This window comes from Phascolarctos cinereus, unplaced genomic scaffold, assembly GCF_003287225.1.
Source record: "Phascolarctos cinereus isolate Bilbo 61053 unplaced genomic scaffold, phaCin_HiC Scaffold_1;HRSCAF=81, whole genome shotgun sequence".
Taxonomy (NCBI): domain Eukaryota; kingdom Metazoa; phylum Chordata; class Mammalia; order Diprotodontia; family Phascolarctidae; genus Phascolarctos; species Phascolarctos cinereus.
In genome coordinates, this window is record NW_027555514.1 from 202,916,511 (window position 1) to 202,934,050 (window position 17,540).

A 17,540-nucleotide genomic window follows, 5' to 3' on the forward strand; every position below is an offset into this window, starting at 1 on the left:
GCAACTAAGCGTCTGAGGACAGATTTGAATTCAGGTCCTGACTCTAGGCCCAGGAAGCACTCTTATCTAATGAAGCACCTAGATGCCTCAAGCATAACAAAGATTTCTCAATTAACAAGTCCATCCTACCTGGTACTTTGATGAAGTTTGCTTTGGAACTATAGGTGCTTGAAATTATACACTATTTTGAATAAATAGCTATTATTTTAACAAAGGTCACTGATAGTGAAAGGCTTAGGAATTAGATACACATTTCAACAAAGTAACAGTACACTTACTGAATGAAAGGAATGTATATTTGAGTTAAAATGTGATCTGTTACAGTAGTAGTCTTAAAATTAACTAAAATATTGCACCTAAGGAAAACAAGTTATGATACGGCACTCTCTTTACAGCAGAAGTTGAGGTTGTCATTTATGAGTTCCCCTGAAAATTCCCCCAAATCTAGTAGTTGTATTTTACCAAATTCCTCAAAAAAATTATTTTCATTTGCAAGACTGAGAAGATAATTTTTTCTGAATGATGTCACCCCTCCTTTAAGTGGGAAAGATTCATTCATGAGTAGGAACACTTAGAAATATTTGTATAAAATTTAATTGTTGATAGTATGAAGATTCTAATTCTAAAACAAGCATGTTTAGTTAAGATGTCAGTCAAGATGACAACACAGCTGAAGTATGACTTACTTCAGTAACACACCTTGCTCTTTCTATTCCCTAAACAAAAGAAACTGACAATTTCTGTGGAATGGAAAGCACTATAATTTAAAATAAAAACATAAAGAATCCAGATTTGAAAAAAAGTTGTGCAATAATCAGAAACACAACTATAAAATGACTGCAGAGAATTCAAAAGATAGTATTTTAATTATTAAATTTAAGAGATAAACACATTTTATATTAACCATGGTACTACACAAAGCACACTAAGCTGCTAATAAAACACTGAACTTGAGCTACTAAATCTTACATGTAAAGGTTCCATTTTATGTTATTTTCTCTTTTCTTAAATGGTACTTTTTGCAATACTCTCAGATTTCAGAGTATTTTAAATAATTTGAAACAAAAATATTACAACATTTCAAGAAATGGAACCTTATTCTGGAAAACAAAATATTTTTAGTTCCACAAAAAAGTCAGTGAGGTATAATTCATAATTAGAAATCTAGCATTGTGCTAAATACAATGATTTAAAGCTTAGTGTTTAATACATGTATATATCCGTATACATATGGATAGATGTACATATGTTTTATCCTTAATTTAGCAAACAGCAAGTAAAGTGAACATTTACATAAAGAAAAAAGGCTGTATGTGAAAATGTGAATCCATACTATGTACATTTTGTTTAATTTAATTTTATTTTATTTTGCTTTTAGGAAATTGGGGTTAAGTGACTTGCCCAGGGTCACACAGCTAGTAAGTGTCAAGTGTTTGGTCTGAGGCTGGATTTGAACTCAGGTCCTCCTGACTTCAGGGCCAGTGCTCTATCCACTGCGCCACCTAGCTGCCCCCATACTATGTACATTTTGCTTTTCAATTTAAAAATATATAATGAATTCAACAGGTAGGGTTATGATTTTTTTTTCTAGGATTTGATCTAGTTATTAAAATTACAAGAGAAAAAAAAATCTAGTCTTCTGGAATATTCCGCTCCTGAACCACAAAGAATTACACAAGTAAAAACATATTGATTTGCATTTTGCTAATCAATAGTGATATAGTTTTTCATATGACTATAGATGGCTTTAATTTCTTCATCTGAAAGCTGCCTGTTCATATCCTTTGACCATTTATCAGTTGAAGAACGACTTGTATTCTTATAAATTTGACTTAATTCTTCATACATTTTAGAAATGAGGTTATGCACATTTTTATAGTCCTTTGGGCATAATTCCAAATTGCTCTCCAAAATGGTTGGATCATTTCACAACTCCACCAACAATGCATTGGTGTTCCAATTTTCCCACATCTCCAACATTTATCATTTCCTGTTTTGTCATGTTGACCAATTTGACAGGTGTGATGTGGTACCTCAGGGTTTTTTGATTTGTATTTCTCTAACCAATAATGACAGCATTTTTTCATATGACTATAGATGGCTTTCATTTCTTCATCTGAGAACTGCCTGTTCGTATCTTTGACCATTTGTCAATCGGAGAATGACTTATATTGTTATAAATTTGACTTAATTCTCTATATATTTTAGAAATGAGGCCCTTATCAGAGAGACTGGTTATAAAAATTCTTTCCCTATTTTCTACTTTCCTTCTAATCTTGGTTGCATTGGCTTTGTTTGTGCAAAAACTTTTCAATAGAATGTAATCACTCAAGCAAAAAAAAAGTCTAGATTGAAATTTAGTTCTAAATGTTACAATATTTTTTAAAGTTACAGTAAATGTTCACTTTGTGTATATACTTTTTGTGTAAATGTTGTCTTTCTAAATTGAATATTTAAGCTTCTTGAGGGCAGGGACTAGTTCATTTTTGTCTTTGTGCCCCCAAATGTCTACCATAGTACATAAAAGGAGTTTTGTTTTGCCAGTGCCTAGCTAGTACAAAATACATAATACACAGTACATAATAGGAACTTGAGAAATGACTGCTGATGGATTGAATTTGCCTAACTTCTCTATTTCTGTTGAAAGCACTACTAAGCATATCAGAGATATTTCCTTTTCAACAGCAGAAGTGGGAGGTACTTGACATATAAAAGCCAAGTATTATGTTATTAATGAAACTGACTATACTTGGATAAAAAGAAAGCCTAGTTATGAATCTTGAGCTGTGGCATAATGGATAGAGTTGGCCTCAAAGCTGCAAAGGAATGCATTGAAGTCATATCTCTGACACTTTGTGGCTGTGACACTAGGCAAGTCATTTAAGCTCTCAACACTCTAAGCAGCTTTCTAAGATTATAAGTTAAGGTGAAGGTGACAATTTTCATTGGCAGAGATAATTTCCTAACTTGGGAATTCCCTATATCAATGAAATGACAGCGAGACATTTTAGAGATGGCTTATTAGAACAAAAATTAGAATTACAATAAAACTAAAAGAATACAAATGAGCAGATCCATCCATATCTACTTCATTGAGTTACTGAATTCCCTCAGAAGTTGGAAATAGATAACGGAGCCTAAATAAAGATGATCTATCCTCATTTCCTAGAGAAGCTTAAGCGGTATACCGCAGTTATGATAAAAAAGTTGGTATGAGCAATCAATTAAGCAACACATATTTATCAAGCACTTACTAAATGTCATTGGGAAATAAATGAAAGTTCAGGGCAACACCTATTTAGAATGCAAACTCATTCATAATATCTTACACTGGAAGACATTGGAAGATTATGATTAGTATCACCTCCTAAAATACTATGAAGTGAAGAAGGAAAAAACAAGTTACAGAAAGCATGGCAAGAGAACTTAATCAACCCAAGATCATTTAAGGATAAAACTGGAGGAGAAAAACAAGTCATGAAAAAGAAGTGGAAAAATTTCTCACACAACCTACTTTCTATATCAATAAAATGCAAATGCCACATCTAGGTTCTAACATCATAACTTCAGATGTGACTGCCTCTACTATCAATCTCATTTTTTCTCTATTCAGTTCTTCACTTCTCTAATCTTGGTTCCTTCTCTATTGCCCACAAAAACACCCCAATTCCCACCATCCTTAAAAATCTGTCATTAAATCCTATTATGTTAAATGGGATCATCCTCTATCATCACACATTCTTTGAAAAATAACGATTATACTTAGTTCCACATCTTCCTTTCTTTTTTCCTTTTTCTAAATTCTCTGCAATCTGGCTTCTGGCCAGCATTATTCAAATGAAACTGCTCTCTCCAAAGTTAGGAAGTTTAATTGTCAAATCTAACTACCTTTTAATAATCCTTCTCTCTCTTGACCTCTCTGCTTCATTTCAAACTGTTGATCACTTTCTCTTCACAGATACTCTAGGATTTTGTGACACTGCTCTATCTGTTCTCCTCCTACTTGTGCGGTGACTCACCTTAGTCTCCTCTGCCAGATCTTCATCTATGCCAGACAAACTCACCAAGGATGTCCCCAAAGGCTCTGCTTTAGGTCTGATCAGTAATTACTTAGTCATGTTACCTTCCAATCTCTACAAAAGTGTTATTAGACCAATCTGCACATTTATCAAGGACATTTTAGGAAAGGGAGTAAGAATGGAAAAGGTTAAACTCCACAAATAATATTTTAGAGTAGAACACATCTTCACAGTCAACTTAATTCAAGAAAATTCAGCAAGCATTTATTAAGTACCTATTATATACCTGGTACTGTGAACTGAGGACACAAAGACAAAAATGAAACAATCCAGATCCTCAAAGAGCTTATATTCTAGGACTAATAATAATAGCTAGAATTTATATAGTGTCTACCATGTCCAGGCATTGTGCTAAGCACTTCATAAATATTATCTCATTTAATCTTCACAACCACTCTGGGAAGTAGGTTTAATATTATTATTATCATCCCCATTTTACAGATGAAGAAACTGAGACTAAGAAAAGGCCACTGGATTTGGCAACTAAGAGATCATTAGTAACTCTGGAGAGAGAAGGTTCCATGGAATAATAAGATCAGAAGTCAAATTGTAAGGAGCTAATAAGAGTGAAGAGATAGGAAGTGGAGGCATCTATTGTAGGGGGTCTTTATGATGAATTTAGCTATAAAAGGCAGAAGAGAAATAGGACAAGTGTTAGCAGAAATGAAAGGATCAAGGAAGGATTTTTTTCCAGATAGGGGAGACATGAGCATGTCTGAAGGCAGAGGAAATGAGCCAAGAGAAAGAGAAAGATTGAAAATAGCTCAAAGGGTGGAGCTGACAGAGTGGGGTGATTTGTTACAGGAGACAGGATATAATGGAATTGCTTGAACATTTAAAGGGATTAGCTTTGGTAAGGAGTAAGGCCACTTTATCATGTGAGACAGGGATGATGGAGAAAAAAGTGGCAGAAGACACCTGAGTGATAGGAGATGAAAATGAGAAGAGGAAGTTCACAGAGAATGACTTAAATTTTTTTTTCTGTAAATTGTAAGGCAAGATTCTCAGCTGAGAGAGTTGGGGAGAGGGGAGTCATTGGAAGTTTAAGGAGGAATGAAAAGGTTTGGAAGAGCTGACGTGGAAAGTGGGAAAGTGAATGATAAACTAGATAGGTATAGTAGAATTGCCTAGTAGAAGTAAGGCTCCAGTGAGATTATGTAATATAAATTTGTATGGACCCAGTCAGAACAGTTGAGTGATTTTCTCCATCTCTGTTAGAAGTACACGTGGAGGTATGATGAATGATGGGGGTAATCCAAGGCTGAGGCAAGGCTCAGTGATATGACAAGGGGTTTACGGATTCAAGAAGAGGACAGTGTAGAGCTGAACTGGTTCACCAAGGAGTCAAGATAGGGAGAAAAGGAGGGAGTGACTACTGGAGGGAAGATGGCCTAACAGAATTGAAGAGTCAAGGGATTGCAGGTGAAGATGAGGACAAAAGGTAGGGTCACATAAGGAAAGGGAGAGGGAGAGGTAAAAAAAAAAGACAACAGATTATGTTCAAATAAAGGGATTTCAGAATCCTTGAAGGTAGAGGTGGTACACTGGTGATAGTTAAGATTAAGGGTATGATCATCTTTGTAGTGGGGCTGAGGTGGGGTGGTAGGTGAGTAGGTAGAGGAAATGAGTGGTTAGGGTATTTCAGGAAAAATCAGTATGTACAATGAAGTCCGCTAGAATAAGGATAGGAGTGTGAGAAGAGAGAAAAATAAGGAGGGTATCAAATTCACTGAGAAAGGAAAAGGATGAGGCCTGTAGATAAGAGTTACCAGAATTTTGATTGGGTGGCAGATATGAATAGCATGAAACTGGTTCCTGAAATGAAAGAGGAAAAGGGAGAATCTGGAAAAAGCAATGGAGATGCAAGGAGTGTTTCCCTCAGCTGAACCAGTAAATCAAGGAGAATGAATAAAGGTACAGCCAGGACTGAAGAGGGAGATTATGTCATCAGAAAAAAAAACTAGGTTTTGGTAAGAGCTAGTAGATGGAAGAAGTGAAAGAAGAATAGATTTAAAATAAAGGGAAGTCTATTGCCTATGGAACAAACATTCTAGAGGTCACAGTGGAAGGCCTGGGTGGAGTTAGGATGAAACTTTTGGGTAGGAGGACTGAGTGGGACGGAAATGAGGAACTGGGTGGTGGAGGAATGGAGTGGAGTTTGGATGATGAGACACAGGAGTTCAGAGTCTCTAGGATGTCAAGAGTATATACTAAATAATCTTGATTCCAGAGGATTGATAATAATGGACTGTGGACATAACATGGTAGAATACACATGCTGACAGACATGATCAATAACTTTTAATTAACCAGTTGCCCTGGTTAAAAGCAAAGGTTCAACGTATACAGGAAGTGGCGTAGGAGGGAGAGTATTAGGAATCTACTGTGATATACATTGTTTTTTAAAAAGATATCAGTCACACACTAAAAAAGCAAGAAACATGAATCAGAAGTGAGTTGAGTATCTGACATATAAAGATATTAAAGAAAGAAATATTACAAAGTTAAACAATTACAGATAGCAAGACATTAAATCAACACTTACATGGTTCTAAGGCTTCTTCAAAATTCTCACCTTGTTTAAGTTCAATTAATAGATCAAAAAGACCATCTGTGGTCTAATTTCAAAGGAGATCTAAGGAACTGGAGAAGGGAGGGAAAGGAGAAGAATTTAACTAGTTCTTGAACTAGAAACCATATTCTTTATTACTGAAATAACTGTTAGAAGTAGAAATGCACAGAGAAAAATCTTTGGGGCATGTACTCAAAGAATGAGGTTTATATATAGGAGTACTCTTTCCAGGCCTACGAGCCATGTCTTTCCCTTCCTGGGGGCAATGGGAGAGCTGGGAGCTTAGAAATAAAACTGGGGATCAGGAATCAGCTCCCTTAAGTGGAAAGAGAAAACTGTTTTGACATGGAGGTGGGACTCCACAGGTGACTGCATCACAGGAGAGTGGTTTCATAGCTAACATTTATATAACACTTTAAAGGTTTGTAAACAGCTTTATATTTAGTTCTACAAATATAGATATTTTCCCTATCCTGCTGAATTCATTTTGCACTTCTTTGACTGCAGTCATTTTGCACTTCTTTCCTTTTCCTTCTCCCCCAGTGCATTCTTCTTTCCCAATCTTTGCAGTTTTTTCTTAAGATCATCAAGACATATGACATAAGCTCTCATGTTGCTGACCAGCCATTTTCAGTGATGTCTGACTCTTTGTGACCCCATTTGGGGTTTTCTTGGCAGAGCTACTGGAGTGGTTGGCCTTTCCAGTTCATTTTACAGATGAGGAAACAGGGTTAAGTGACTTGCCCAGGCCACATGGCCACTAAGTGTCTGAAATCAGATTTGAACTCAGGAAGATGAGCCTTCCTGACTCCTGGTCTGGCACTCTATCCACTGTGCCATCTAGATGGCCTACTTATAGTCTAATTAAACTCCCTCTACTACTCCCAATGGTGTCAGGGTTCAGAAGGGATATGTATATCATCTGGGTGGCATAAAGAATAGAGACTGGGTCTGAAGTCAGGAAAATTTGAATTCTAATCCCATCACAGAAATGTATTACCTATGAGACTTTGGGCAAGTCATCTGTTTAGTTTTTTATCACTGTTCATTCATGTTTATATTTTTAAGTTTCTCTTTACTCCTGTGTTTCACATGAGCATATCTGAGGGCAGCAAGGAAGGAGCCAGTACATCAGGAGAGAATGAAGATAAGAGAAAAATAGTAAGGGCAATTTGCTAAAGAAATTGGTAGGGGATAGGATCAAGGCTGCCTACAGGGAAGTTTGCCTTGGTAAGGAGAAGAGCCACCTCTTCATCCTAGACTGGGGCAAAGAAGACTGTGGAAGAAGATATCTGGGGGCAGCCAGGTGGTGCAGTGGACAGAGCACTGGCCCTGCAGTCAGGAGGACTTGAGTTCAAATCTGGCCCCAGACACATAACACCCACTAGTTCTGTGACTCTGGGCAAGTCACTTAACACCAATTGCCTCACCAAAAAAAACCAAAACAAACAAACAAACAAACAAATAAACAAAAAACCCCCAAAACAACAGGGGCAGCTAGGTGGTAGAGCAGGTAGTGCACTGGCCCTGGAGTTAGGAGGACCTGAGTTCAAATCTGGCCTCACACACATAACACTTACTAGCTGTGCAACTTTGGGTAAGTCACTTAACCCCAATTACCTCACCAAAAAACAAACAAAAAGAAAAAAAAGAAAAAAGGAAAAGAAAAGATATCTAAATAATGTGAGATGCAGAGGAAGAGAGAAGAAAGATTTCAATGAATCGTCTGCATTTTTTCCATGAAATCTCTAGCTAAGAAGGTGTGAGGAGATAGAATGGGAGGCATGAAAAGATATGAAGTTTCAAAAAGTTACTCAGTATAATGGGATAGTGAATCAATCACAGATGACTAGAATGTTTACCTTGCTTCAAAGAATGCACAGTTGATATTACATTGTCTATGTTTTATAATGTGTTGGTATGACAGTCCATGTGTATAATTTGTAAATAAACATACAATATTAATTATTACACACCAATACAATTACATAATCATATAAATATATAATTATTAATTAATATGCAACAATTATTTAATATATATTAGGAAAGAGTGTTCATTTTCATGATAGGTCTCTATTTTCATGACCATAGCTTTAGAGGTCTCTCTAACAGTAATTTGTTAAAATAAAATGAATGAGGAAGACAGGTAAATCTGAATAATTTTTATGATGATAATGAAATGATAATTTCTATGATGATAATGAAAATAATATAATAAATGTAAATTCCAAAATTTTCACTTTAGTAAGTTGTCATGTTTACTTTTTTTCTTCTTTTTCAATAGTGTAGGGAGTGAGAGGGAAAGTGATAAATTTCTAAACATCAATAACAGCCACGGTAAGTGTAGTTTTACCATATATGTAAAACAGTCTAACAAATAAAACTACTTGGACACAATATGAAACTCTTTAGAAATTAGATAATATTTTTAAAGTGCTTAAAATAGTGCCTGGCTAGGCTATATAATGTAGATGCTATATAAATACTAGCTATTATTATACTGAGGCAGCTGGTGGCACAGTGGATAGTGATGAGCCTAGAGTCAGGAAGACCCGAGTTCAAATATGGCCTCATACATTTAGAAGCTGTATGACCCTGGGCAAGTCACTTAACTTCTGTCTGCCTAAAAATGGGGATGATAATAATAGCTCCTATCACCCAGAACTGTTGTGAGGATTAAATGAGACAACTGCAAAGTATTTCATACACCATCTGGCACATAGCAAGCACCATATGAATGTTAGCTATCATCATATTAAAATTTGGCATCAGACATTTATTAGTGGTGTGACCCTGGGCAAGGGTCACTTTGTCTCAATTTCCTCAACTGTAAAATGGAGATAATTATAGTACCCACCTCACAGAAGTGCTGTAAGTATCAAATGGGATACTATTTATAAATAGCTCTTAATAAAGTGCCTGGAACACAGTACGCACTGTATAAATGCTCATTCCCTTTCATTTAGAGAGAACTGCAATTTGGAGACTGCAATTAAATTAGGTATAGTTATGAATGGAAGAAAGTCCAATATTTTAAATATATAAAGTTATTGAATAATCTTGTACTAAGGAGAACTAAGTAAAATATATAACTATTTGATATTTACTCTACATTTCTTCTAGGCAATACATAAAAATGGCAATATGATTAACGATCACTAAATACTGGAATTAGAACAGACAACGTCATCTAGTCCAGCTTCCAAACCATTAAATTGAAATGAAAATTTCATCTTCACATTTATAATGGAGGAAAAGGAAACTGGACTTGGTCCATATGTAACATGTCTGGGGAATACATATTTAAAAGACTTCAGAAGAAAGAGAGTAGATCTATAGATAGGATTCAAGTAGAGTAGAGATAAGCAAATTGAAGTAAGTAAAATTATACTAGAGAGATAAACTCAGGAATGATGGGAAGTCCTTGATGGAATTCTTACGGCATAAAGAAGCAATTCTGATAAGGAAGAAAAGGGTAAATTGCCTAATGTGACTGTATAGGAAATTCATTGATAAACTTACTTTTTTAAATAAAGCATGTATAGAAGATAAAACAAGAAAGTAAATATAAAAGCTTAATCAAAGTTCTATAAAAATTATGTTAACAGTGCTAAAGTTCAGAATGAGCAAAAGCTAGTGACAAATGCTAATTATGACAAAAAGTGTTGTTGTGTTCAAAGCTATAAATACTATGTGAGTACTAGGTAAAATCTCAATAAAATCCTGCTGAGGTCCCTTCAGAGAGTGAAATTTTGTCATTCTTATTCAGAATAAGAAGTGAAAAGAAGCTACAGTCCATATCTCTCTTCATAGAATATATATACATATATAGTATGCATATATATACACACACACACACACACATTATATATAATGTATATATGTATATATAAAAACATACACACACATAATCCTTAATGTTGGTAACACACACTTTTTTCCTTCTGTCAGGAAGGGGTCACTCTCAACATTTAATGTGAAATTATGCTATTTTTACAATAATCTTTATCCACTGAAATATCTCAGTTAGTATAACATATTTTTAAAAATCAGAATACCTGTTCAATTTCTTTGGTCTTCGATGCTATTGCTTTTGAGCGACTGGTTACCTGGTTATCCTTCAAACAGTTCAATACTATCTGTGGCATTTGTCTCAGGCTCTTCTGGTTGGTCATTGTACAATGGAGCTGAAGACCCACACTTTAAAAAGAATAAAAGTGATATTAAATTATTTTTTAAATGATGTAAAGGATAATTTTGATTACATGAAATTAAAAAGGTTTTGCTCAAGCAAAACCAAAGCAGCCAAAATTAAAAGGAAAGCAGGAAAGTGGGAAGAAATTTTTTTTTACAAGTTTCTCTTATAAAGGCTTCACTTCTCAAATATGTAGGGAATGAAGGCAAATTTATAAAGATAAGAGCCATTCCCAAATTGACCAAACTGGTCAAAGGATATGAACTACAGTTTTCATAAGAAGAAATCAAATCTGTCACAAGAAAAAGTACTCTAAACCATTACTGATTAGAGAAAAGCAAATTAATACAATTCTCAGGTATCTCCTAATACCTATCAGATCGGCTATCATGACAGAAAAGGAAAATTAAGAAAGCTGGAGAAGATGTGGGAAAATTGGAACACTAATACATTGTTGGTGGAGTTGTAAACTGATCCAACCATTCTGGACAGCAATTTGGAACTCTGCACAAAGGGCTACAAAACATACCCTTTGACCCAGCAATACCACTTCTAGGTCTGTATCCCAAAGAGATCATACAAATAGGAAAAAGACCAACATGCACAAAAAAAATTTATAGTAGCTGTTTTTGTGGTGGCAAAGAAAGGATGCCCATCAACTGGGGAATAGCTGAACCAGCTGTGGTATATGATTGTAATACAGTAATAATGTGATTTGAGAAATGAAGAAGGGTTTGTTTCAGAAAAAGTTGGGAAGACTTATATGAACTTACACAAAGTGAACTGAGCAGAACCAGAAGAACACTGTATACAGTAACAGCAATATTGTAAAAAAGGCTTAGCTATTCTGATCAAAACAGTGATTCAAGTCAATTCCAAAGGACTCATGTTGATAAATGTTATCTACTTCTGGAGGGAAAACTGATGATCTCTGAGTACAGACTGAAGCACACTCTTTTCACTTTATTTTTCTTGTATTCGTGTGTGTGGTCTTTTTTTTTTTTAAACAACACAGCTAATATGGAAACATGTTTTTCTTGACTTCATATGTATAATTGTATTGTTTGCCTTCTCAATAGATAAGGGACGGGCAGAGGAGAATTTGGAGCTCAAAATTATAAAAGATGAATGTTAAAATTTTTTTAAAATGTGATTGGGAAATACTTAAAATAAAGAAAATGTAATAAGAATTAATAAATTATGTAAAGGATGTTTCGTATACTTGTTTCTAGGATACAAATGGCAGCAGAAATTATATTAAGGAAAGAGATAATCCTTAATCATTTAAATAGTGTTTTTAATTCTTTTGATTTCACAATGCATGATGAAAATATATAAAGGAAATATGAAGAAAGGTATCTTTCTTAATAGTGGGTGAGATGAAGCTTCTAAGCTAATTTATTCAACATCCTTGACTGTGATTAAACCAAAGTATCTGTCATCTCTTCCAGGAATAGTCTTTAAAGAATTTACTATCTGCACTGGGATACAGAGGAGTGGTATAAGAAAAATCAGAAAAGAAACAGGGAATTAAGAATTTACAATTTATTATAAGGGGTAGGTTTTATTTGATTTCTGAATCTGCTCTCTGAATCTGAATTTCTGCTACTTCAGATTACAGATTTTTTAAAGAACAAAGGAGAAAACCTGAAAAAGGAAGTAGTAACTTTAAAGGTAATATAAGTAGCTCATTTCAAACAATCAGCTATGGTTTTATTTTTGATAGCTCATTTTAAGCAATAAACTAGTTTTATTTTTGGTCATAGTATTCAGAAACACACTTAATAGAGAACAGCAAAATTTTTTAAATAATATTTGTGTGGGTAAACTGTTCTAACTTCACATCACTGCTTTGCAAACAGTTCACCAAGAAGTATTACAAATGGAAAATTACATAAATGAAACTAGTTTAATCTACAACGTATTATATTTTTGAGCCAGAATTAGGCTGGGAGGAGAGAAAAGAGGAAAGAACAAGACGCTAATTAAAATTCTGTGTAACAGTAACTTTTAGTACTCATTCGCAAGACTATAGTAGACTTTGGGCCGCGATGTAACATGTCACAGCAGAAAATGGAGAAGGAAAGCTGAAAGAGTGAGGTGATAGAAAAGTGTGGTGCCACAGAAATCAAGAGGCTTATAAACAGTCGTGAGTACAGGTAAGTTGTTCACAGTACTAGGGTTCATAAATGCAACAACATCAGATGCAGGCTACTTTTGCTTCCAAATTTCATTTTCATCTCAATTGGGCCTGGGTTCAAATCTTGAAGTACTACGAAGCCACATACTCTCTTTTTTTCTTATGATTCACCACTTTACTTATACAAAACAGTGAACAATCACACCCTGGCTGGGGGATAAAAAGTGGTTTAGGATTGAAACAAGTCCTTCTGTCCTGAAGCAGCAATTTTGAAAGATTGGGACTAGTTGCTTTATGCCCCAGAATCTTTGGATTTGGTGCCCTCAGGGTTGATGAATTTGGGAGGCTTGAAGTCAGTAGGCTTAACAGCCTTGGAAGACTTGGAATAACTGGGCTTCATAACCTTGGAATAAGACTTGGTGACTTTGTCTTCAGACTTGGCTGCTACGGGATTGATCTTGGTGACCCTGGGGTCAGAATTGGTGTCCTTGGGGTCACTGGTTCTGGCAACCTTAGAGTTGAGCTTCATGATGCTGGGGCCTATGGGTTTGGTGCTAACCCTAGGGACGAGATGCTTGAGGCCATCTTGAGCATTAGAGCATATTGGGCTCCGGCCTTGGGGATCTTGGGCCTGGGGAGTTTGGTCTTAGAAGCCTCTGCTCAAGCCTTGCTGGCTTTAGTATTGCTGGTCTACATCTTCTTCAGCCCCTTCTTGTTATGTTTCTTGGCAAAGCATATATTTCTCAGAATCTTGGGGTCAATCCCTTTCAGAGACTCATATCTCTGTGACCCAGGTTTCTTGATGCCATTTCTGTGTCATTTTTATGACTGCTTATGAGTGGTATGCTTCTTAGACTTAGTCATCTTTATACTGCAGCCTCCACGAACAAGAACGCCACAGATTGTAAGAGGCCAAGAGCAAAAAAGGGAAAGAAGGGAAACCATACATTCTTTTTTTTTTCTTTGCCTAAGCAATGGGGTTAAGTGACTTGCCCAGGGTCACACAGCTAGTAAATGTTATGTATCTGAGGTCAAATTTGAACTCAGGTCCTCCTGAATCGAGGGCCAGTGCGCCATCTAGCTGCCCCAAAATCATATATTCTTAAAGGAGCTTCTGAAATCATTACATTTGCAGGCCTAATTATTAAAATATGAGATAATCATAGGCATTAGACCTATGATTTTACTGAAAAAGAGAACTCTCAGGAAAGGAAGTGAAAAAAATATCCTCTAGCAATGTTGGTTGTCACCTTCTCTGCATTAATATTTCAAGTGACTTGTGCACAGGCCATCCTGGCTTCAAGATCAGCTTTCTCTCTCTACTTCTCAATATTGCTTTTCATGGTTGGTATATCATAGGAAATATTAAACCAAATAGGCCTCGGTTTTAGAAAAATTAAAAGAGAGGAAAAGTATTTAAACTGAAAATTAAACACAACAGGGAAAAAATGGCTTTTTAAAAAAGGTTAATGATTTTTAAAATGCTCACTAAAATAAATCTAAATTTTTCTTTAGTCACACACCTCTTATCCGAACAGTCCACACATATTTCTTTGAACTTTATCGCCTCACTGACCCAAAGAATCACGGAATTTCAAAGCTGGATAGGACCTCAGCCATCTAATCCAACATGATCTGACTAAGAACTTCCTTCATAATGTACTAAACTGAGGCAGCTAGGTGGTGCAGTAGATACAGCACTGGCCCTGAAGTCAGGAGGACCTGAATTCAAATCTGGCCTCAGACCAAACACTGTAACATTTACTAGCTGTGTGACCCAGGGCAAGTTACTTAAACCCAACTGCCTAAAAAAAAAAACAACGCACTAAACAAGTTACTCAGTCTTTGCTTTTAAATCTCAAATGAAGAACATAATAAGAATATATTACCACCAAATGCAGTCCACTTCTGAATAGCTCTAGTTTTTCCTTTACATCACACCTAAATTTGCCTCTTTGCAATTTTCATTCCATTACTCTCAATTCTACCCTCTGTGGCAAAATAAAACAAGTGTAATGTCTTTTCCAGGTGAGGCCTTCAAAATACTTAAAGACAACTATAATGCCCTCTAAAGTTTTCTCTTCTCCAGGCTAAATCCCTCATACCAGGACCCAGCACCATCTCCTCCTCATTTCTGTCTTGGCTTTCCTTAATAGCCTCAGATTGTTCTTGGTTTTATTGGTCCTGACAACTTTTCTGTTACCTGCCCTTACTGTACATACCTTTTTAAAATCAAAGTTTGTCAATGAATTCCCTATGAATCCTTACTGATCTCTTTAGCTGAGATCCCCTTTTTTTTCCTCATCAGAATTCTTTTTGAATTTATTATCCTTCAAGGCTAACTTCTATAGATTCTTGATCTATGGGATGCTACCTATCCTTCCACTGATTCCTTTTAAATCTACTCTATCCAAACCTAGGTTGTATGCAAGACAACGTACAAGTTTTTTCTATTCTATCAAAACTTTAAAGATAGAGGTATTAAAGACAGAAGGTAAGTACCCAAGATCTTTAGCAATACATTCCAGGAAATAGTTTGTTCCTGTTAGTGAAAATAAGATCCAAAATAGAATGCCACTCCTTTGTTCTTCTGCTCACTTATAACTAGACAAATCAATAAATTAAGTACTACGTGTTTAGCAGAGAGTTCCAGGAGATGTCTAGAACTACTGAAATACTTGTTCACTACTGCTTCACATATCTGAGCCAATATTGTGATCTTCCTAAACTTTTCTTTCTAAGTTATCAATAGGATGCTCAAAAAACAATATCCACAGCAGTGTGAAGGACTGCCAGGCTAAAGTGAGATTTTCAATAAAAGGTGGACTATGAAGGTTATGTTTACAGAGTGGTGATTAAGGTGACTTACTTTTAGATACAAAAAGGCTAAAAGTCTAAAGAAATGCTAACAATACTGAGCAGGAGGCCAAACATAGCAGTTAACAGAACAATTCTCTCATCCCATTCTTTATTAAAACACATTTAGCCTCTTATTTTCAGCTGAGAAAAGTAATCATATTCAAAGTCAGACTGAATTAGGCACGCCTGCCTGGTGTAGAGCAGGTCTCTTTTGAAAAAGTTCAGTCTATCAGATAATTTTCAATTTTTTAAACCAATATCAATATTACATTCTGAAGGATATATTCCTGTTACTGCTGAAATTACAGTACAATACCACAATCGCACAATTATATAAGCAATGTTATTACCACCACTGATAGCTGAAATGTCATTAATAATTATTCTAAACCTTATTAAAACAAAAACAAAAACAAAAAACATTTTCCACTGAAACTCCCTGATAAATATATTTGCCCCAAGGCATTTAAGTAATCCTGGGAAACTACCTAGTAATCCCAACCTAGAAGAAACTCACACTAATACATAAATTTTACTACGCCTTTTAAAGTCTCAACATAAGTTTTAATCTATCAGTTTTCTTTTCTTCTGTTACGAACTCATGCTCTTTTAGGATATAATCTATCTTGATAGCAAAAGGCAATGCAGCAAAAGCAAGAAAATGTTAACTTTAGAGTCAGGATCACAGAATTCAAGATCTGCCTCTAAAATATTCTAATTTCATGACCACAGGCAATGCATTATCCTAGTGCCCCAAGTAATGGGTTCGATGTTCTGCAATCACAGAGGGAGTTCCTTTACTTGCAGCTATCTAAACTGACAAAATCACAAGTCTAGATTAAAAGAAAAATCTTTTACCTTATTTTCTAAACACAAAGAGAATGAATACACACACACACACACACACACACACAATACTAAAACTAGCCATCTATCTATAAAATATCTAAATATCTAAGAAATAATGAAATGGCAATTCCATTGCTTTTCTTCTAATAAATGGTATATATTAAGACAATAAACTATCTCTCAACTATGGAGAAAGTAGACAGAGAAAGGTGGTTCTTACATCATAATCAGAAATTTCTGGTAAGTTATTCTCATCAGTCTTCTCTAATTTTTCTGCAGCCCACTTGTTTGCAGCTTCAGCAAGCTCCTTTTCAGTTAGCCTGCTAGGTTTATCCAAGACCTAATGAAAAAAAAATTCTATTAAAATTTGAAAAGACTTTTGAATGTTAAAATAAAAATAAAAAGTATACCTCCCTTAAGGTAGAAACAATTTATGAAATGAAATGTTATGTAGTATAAAGAGCTTGGGTCTTAGTCCTGAGAGCTAATTCAAGTAAGTCAAGCCACTCTGCTTCTTCCTCTTTGCTTCCTCATCAGTAAAATTAGTATTGATGATTAAAACTATTTACTTCATATAATTTTTGTGAGAAAAACATTTTGTAAACTTCAAAACAATATATAAATAGATTCTAATGACAATGAGGATGAATTTCCACATTTGAGTGCCCTGTACCTAAAAATTAATAGGCATTTAATAAATTATCAAAATTTTAATGAGTAATTCTTCCCTTTAAAAACAGCTACCATAAGATAAAGGGTCTTACCTCAATAGATAAATGGTCAAAAGATATGAATCAGTAGAACTGTTCTAGAATTATCAGAATTTCAAATGGAAACAATATA

At 35.1% G+C, this 17,540-nt stretch overlaps 1 protein-coding gene across 1 annotated transcript in view; it reads right to left on the reverse strand.

The window, feature by feature from the left end:
* Positions 1–17,540, reverse strand: part of PPHLN1 (periphilin 1) — a 153,108-nt gene that overhangs the window by 39,524 nt on the left and 96,044 nt on the right. The window contains 3 exon segments of the mRNA XM_020979755.2: positions 10,713–10,772; positions 10,774–10,854; positions 16,918–17,037. Of these exon segments, the coding sequence (XP_020835414.1) occupies positions 10,713–10,772; positions 10,774–10,854; positions 16,918–17,037 (261 nt within the window).